Raw genomic sequence first — 6,000 nt, 5'->3', positions numbered from 1 at the left:
GAAAGCCTGAATCATCCGAAATGTTGACTCACAAGCCTAAAGTGACTGAAATATAATGTGAATCAAATTTGCCCTCCAAAGCATCGTTCTCTTTCCACCTTCCTCTCTCCCCTCCCTCTTTGGGTGAGTCATCCTTCTACCAAGTAAGAGTCCAGTAGCGGGCAGATCCCAAAACCCTCGTTGAAGGAGATGAGCAGACTTTCAAATGGTCTGCCCCATTCCCTAGATCGTCCAGCCCAGCTGTTTTGCCTACGTCATCCAGGATCCGCAGTTTAGACTGGGACTGATCTTAAAACTGTCAAAAATATTATTTTTTCTTTTAAGATGGTGATGGTAGTAGTGATAAGGTGGTTTGGGAATTTAAGTTTGAAAAAAAGACAACCTTTTATTTCAAAATCTAAAATATAACGTATACTTCAATCCTTAAGGCTACTCCACGGTCCCGTTATTTGGTACCTTTCTGCGCTCTGGGTTTTTTCCTTTCCTGGGAGGAAAGTTTCCACTCCCAGTTCCCAAGATAACGCCCTTCCGGTGGAGCGCCAGGAGCGACTCCGACCCCTCAGGGCAGGCAGGCAGCCGGCTCGCTTTCCCAGTCCTCTAATTACACAGACTGACCTCCAGCTGTGGGCAAGGCCAAGCCCCCAGTTCGACCCTCAACTACCCTAGGCTGACTGTGGGGTTCCCAGCTCCAAACCCCGCCCATCGAACCCAGCCTGGCCGGTAAAAGAGAGGAAGTGCAGTAACACCCACCCACTTGCGTCTTTTTCCTTTTCCGTTGGGCCGGCTGGTTGCCCGTCAACTCTACCTCTTAGCCGATTGGCTCGCTTCCTCCCGCGTTAGTGCCTGCCTCTCCTTGGCAGGAGGGTGAGTCACGCCAAACTGGGCGGAGAGTCGGCTGGCCTCTCTCCTTCGCTCGTCTGGGCGGCGGCGGCGGCGGCAACTGGGGACGGGGCGGGTGGCGCATCACGGGCGCGGAGGCAGGAGGAGCAGTCTCATTGTTCCGGGAGCCGTCGCCACTGCAGGTCCCTCGGCTCGTTGGGCCCTGCCCCTCTCAGTCCTCCCCACCCCCCACAACTGCCCGCGGCTGTGAGGAGAAGCGTCTTCCGCGGAGGCAGCAGCTGCAGCATCATCTCTCCCCCGCCAGCAATGGAAGACATGGACCAGTCGCCTCTGGTCTCCTCGTCCTCGGACAGCCCGCCCCGGCCTCAGCCCGCGTTCAAGTACCAGTTCGTGAAGGAGCCCGAGGACGAAGAGGAAGAGGAGGAGGAAGAGGAGGACGAGGACGAGGACCTGGAGGAGCTGGAGGTGCTCGAGAGGAAGCCCGCCGCCGCGCTGTCGGCGGCCCCGGTGCCCGCCGCCGCCGCCACCCCGGCTGGCGCGCCCCTGCTGGACTTCGGCAATGACTTCGTGCCCCCGGCGCCCCGGGGGCCCCTGCCGGCAGCGCCCCTCGCCGCCCCGGAGCGGCAGCCGTCTTGGGACCCGAGCCCCGCGTCGTCGGCGGAGCCAGCGCCCTCCCTACCCTCCATTACCGCAACCTCGCCCTCCCAGCTCTCTGAGGACGATGAGCCTCCAGCCCGGCCTCCCCCTCCTCCCCCGGCCGACGTGAGCCCTCAGGTGGAGCCCGCGTGGACCCCGGCCGCCCCTGCCCCCGCCGCGCCCCCCTCCACGCCGGCCGCGCCCAAACGCAGGGGCTCCTCCGGCTCAGTGGGTGAGTGCCGCGCCCTTCGCCTCGCGCCGCCCCTCGCGCCCCTCCCTCTTTTGTGCGCAGCCCCCAAAGCCTGCGCCCAGCCTTCCTCTCCGCCCGGAGGGGGCTTTGTCTGCGGACCTCGGGGCGAAGGCGCCCCCGCTGGTGGGAGCTGCGGGGAGCAGGGTGGGGCGGCCGAGGAAGCCCGGGCTTGTTCTTTATTGTCCGTCTGGGTGTCGGGGAACACGTGCACCCCGCCCGCTCCCAGGTTCTTCTCTCAGGTCTCCATTACACCGCGTCCGGGAAGTTAGGAACCCACCCCTTGCAGGAGCTGGGTGTGTATCGAGGAACTAGGGGTAAGGATTCATCGGGCTGGCTCGGTTCCGGGGTGAGGATGGAAGGCCTTGGCGGCCTAATCTTTTGTCTGCCCGTCTGGGTTGCTCCTGGGGAAAAGACGCAGTTTTGCTGTTGGCCTGTGCCTGCATTCACCTCTGGCCCCCCTCCTCAACCCTCCCTCGGCTTGGGTGGCCCCATGCGCTTCACACCCCCCCCTTCCCCCGCTGGTCCAGTGGAGAACGTCCACTTTGACCCGACTGCAGTGAAGGGAGAGCGCCTCCAGTGGTGTGGCGCGTGGAGAACTGGGGAGAGGAGTTCTGGCGAAGACCTGCCGCCGCCCAGCTTACCGGGTTGTGATGTGGCGTCTCCCCCCGCCTCCCGGCTTAACCGAGCCAGGGAAGTAGGACCTGGGCGTCGTGTTCCGAGGGGACGCAGTGCTGCCAGGTGCTCTGCCGCAGGGTCAGGGGAATTGCTGTTAGGGTGGACAGGTTTAGCCTCTTAAGGCATCGTGATTGAATCGTAGAGAAAAAAGGAAAAGGCAAAATGGTTGACATTCCTAAAGAAGGGGAAACCTGTGGATTCCCTATCGGGAATAGGCCAATTGAATTTGTGGCAGATTTACCATGAGACTTCATGAAATGTTTTGAGACAGACGTTTTCGTTTATTGGTTAGAAATACTACTTCGTAGAAGTAATGTTTTAGGTCTGCAGAGACAAATCTGCATAGTCTGTAAATAGTTTTCAAATCTTTTCATTCACGAGCATCTGGTTGTGTGTTGTTATTATTACTAGGGACATTGTTTTATTACCCTTTTCATCTTGGGAAACTGTTTATTTTGGAAGAGAAAAAATTAAGTTCGTTAGAGATTGAGAATTCATCTTATTAGACAACGTTAATTAGCTTATTAACAAATAGCTTGTTACTTTTGGGACAAAGTGTCCCACTAGTAGTAAGATTTTTATGTATAAAAGGGTAAGAATCAAGAATCAGGTAGTTAACAGCCTGCTGAGAAATTGTCATAGCCTTGTAGGATTTTAGAAATGGTTCTTTTTCTAGAAAAAGGAACTCAGTGGGAGATCACGGAAGAATTTTTTTTTCTTCAATTCACTCCTGCTCCACAGTGGGGAAAATAAGCCAATAGTGATGTTTCTGAATAGCATTTTGATATTGACATACCCCAAAACATTACTCAACACATTATTCACTACACTAAAGATATTAGAATCTGAGGAGTAACTCAAATTTTCCCTTTTCTGGGTAAAAACACATTTTAGAGAAACTAAGGTGAGGTAGAAAAATATTAAATAATAAGAAATTTGCAAATGATAAATTTAATGATTAAGAAAGGCATACTAATTTGTCATATTGTATTCCTTCGTGGAAACAAAGAAAAGAGTTCTGTTGTTTGAACCTTGGAGATTCAGGAGGTGACAGCATTCTCTTGGAATTTTGACTTTTGGAATACTAAGTTTGGAAGACAAAGGAGAAAGAATATTGCCTACTCAGCGACTCTATCCTTACATAGTTCCCTAATTCTGTATTGATGTTGCCTATTTGGAAAGTTTAGTTCCTTTAGTAAGTACAGGAACATTATGATTTATGGGCACAGATGGTTAAGGCATTTCACTGAGTCTGGGTTTCTTAACGAGTTCATTCATTCAACTGATTATTGATTACCTACAAAGAGGCACTATTCTAGGCTATGAGGATATAGCAATAAGCAAAACACATGTGTTCCCCGTGGGGGGGAGTACAGATAATATGCACATAATTAAGCAAGTCAGATTAGTGTTAAGTGTTATGAGGAAAATAAGCAGAATGATGGTGTGGAAAATGACTGAGATGTGTGGGAGCCTTTTTAGGTAGGGTGGCACTGAGAGAGGCCTTTCTGAGGAGGTGAGATTTAAGCTGCAGGTATAAAAAATTTCTAAGAAGCTCCTAGGAGGCAAAAGCCCTGAGGCAGTAATAAGATTTGTATGTTTGAGAATCTAGTAAGAAGACTAGTGAGAAAAACTAGGGGGAGAGTGGTATAAGGTGAGCGTGGGGAGGTGGACTACACTTAGATCATTTGAGGTCTCTAACAGGCCATGGTAAAAAAATTTGCTTTTTAAAATATTGTTTATTTTAGAAATGTGCTCCTTAAATATTTATATTGGGATTTTGGAGCAGAAATGTAGTTTTGAAGATTTAGAGAAACTAAAAGGACTGATGTGAGTAAAGACAAAGAGCTGAGAAATGTGCAGGACATGGTTAGAAACATAGAGCAGTCTGACTGGAAGAGGGTTTATGTTAGTGAATATGGTAGATCCCTGACAGTTGTGTGTGTAACATTGTTGCTTACCCTATTTTTTGAGTTAACCCTGATTTCCCTTACTTGGTAAGTTGTAATTTTGCTGTTTGCTGTTGTGCTTGGAGCATCCCCATTGCAATGAAGTAACTGAAGTGAGACTGAAGCCTCTCCCCTGCTGACCATTTTTCATGGAGAAACATTGGCTTCGGGTTAAAAAGGTGGTTGGTTAACCTAGGCTTTGAGGATATGCAAACATTCATTAAGGATAGCATTGAGCTGGTGTCTGGACATGTTCTAAGCCAGTGTTAATTAAGATTGAAAATGTGTGGTAGATCTGGATTCTGAAGGGTGTTGAATGCCAAATTAAGGAATTAGGGTTTTATCCTGCTTTTATCCATGCTCTGCCATTCACAGTTGCCTTTGCTTTTGGCAATTTAAATAATGAAACAAAAAATGTTTTTGTGGTTTCCAAGATATAAAGTTATTTCATTATTTTTCATCCTTCTGAATTACTGCTTTAGACATTGGGAAGCCACTGAAAATTATTGAACTGAGGCATGGCATCATGAAAGCAGTGTTAGAAAAGATAGGTTGGAAAGAAAAATAGGGGAACTATTTAGAAATATTTCACAGTAGCTCTGAGAGAGGTGAGTAGAGCCTGAACTAGTTCCTTACTAGTTCATTCAGTGAAAATGGAATACAGGGAGGAATATAAGAAACTCTAGGAAGCATGATTTTTTTGGCTCTGAATCTCTGTTTTTATAGTTAGGTTAATAAGACGTTTTATGAAAGCAAAGTTGATAGGACTTGGAGGCCATGGATATAAATACAAAGAAAAGAATGTTGATGCTTATTAAATCAATTTCAGAGATTGTCTAAAGTTGTTGCAATGGAAGCTTGTATAGAATTGAATGTTGTTCATAAGTATAGGTTATGGCTTAAGGATTAAAAATTATTAGTCTTTTACAAAGTCATTTATTATATGATTATATCAGCATAGGAGCACATATTAGAAACCTTAAAAGATTTTGAGTGATATATAGTTTAAATCTTAAGCATCAGTCCTTAACATAAAGTTCAAGTAAACAGTGATGTGACACTCCCAGGAAGCAGTTGCCTCTAAAGAAAGGGATGTCATGCCATAATCCATTCCCCATCCTCTCTCCTCCTATTATTATCTAGAAAATGATAACAAGGAATGGAACTGATGAATTTAGAGATTCTGAATAATTCTCTTGTTAACCATTTCTAATTTTCTGACTAGGAATAACAGTTGGGAACAAGTGGTGTGCTCCTTAAGGATAAAGTGAATTACATTTCACATTGGTTCCTAGGAAGCTCAGTGTCAAATTTATAGTTCTTTTTAGTAACTCATGAGCTTCCTCAAATCCTTTTTAAAATGAAGTGATGAATATATATTGAACCTTTGATACATGTCTAATTATGTGGTATAGTATTTAGAAACATGCTATTTGAGCACTGTATTTCTGTAAACTTGGAAGATTTGCTATGTTATATGAAGCGTTTCCAAAAAGGAACATATTTTCTATTGTTCAGTAATTGACTCTGTTTTATGTGTAGTTATTTCATAATATACCTAAAAGCAGTTTATTTGAACCACTGCTGTTGCAAGGCTCCAATTTAAATGACACATTTTAAAGGTACTTTGCTAGCCCAGGGTAAAAGTAC

The 6,000-nt window shown here is 46.7% G+C and overlaps 1 protein-coding gene across 3 annotated transcripts in view; it reads left to right on the top strand.

The window, feature by feature from the left end:
* The first annotated feature begins 881 nt into the window (after positions 1-881).
* Positions 882-6,000, top strand: part of RTN4 (reticulon 4) — a 68,025-nt gene continuing 62,906 nt past the window's right edge. Inside the window, exon 1 of one of the 3 annotated variants that reach the window (XM_060117886.1) lies at positions 882-1,708. In XM_060117886.1, the coding sequence (XP_059973869.1) occupies positions 1,147-1,708 (562 nt within the window). In that variant the 5' untranslated portion in view covers positions 882-1,146. The remainder of the gene's footprint in view (positions 1,709-6,000) is intronic. The other 2 variants (XM_060117887.1, XM_060117888.1) reach the window with 2 other exon arrangements.

The sequence above is a fragment of the Mesoplodon densirostris genome, chromosome 14 (genome assembly GCF_025265405.1).
Source record: "Mesoplodon densirostris isolate mMesDen1 chromosome 14, mMesDen1 primary haplotype, whole genome shotgun sequence".
Lineage (NCBI taxonomy): Eukaryota > Metazoa > Chordata > Mammalia > Artiodactyla > Ziphiidae > Mesoplodon > Mesoplodon densirostris.
The sequence above is the reverse complement of the archived record's forward strand: the minus strand, read 5'-3'. Positions and strand labels throughout refer to the sequence as shown.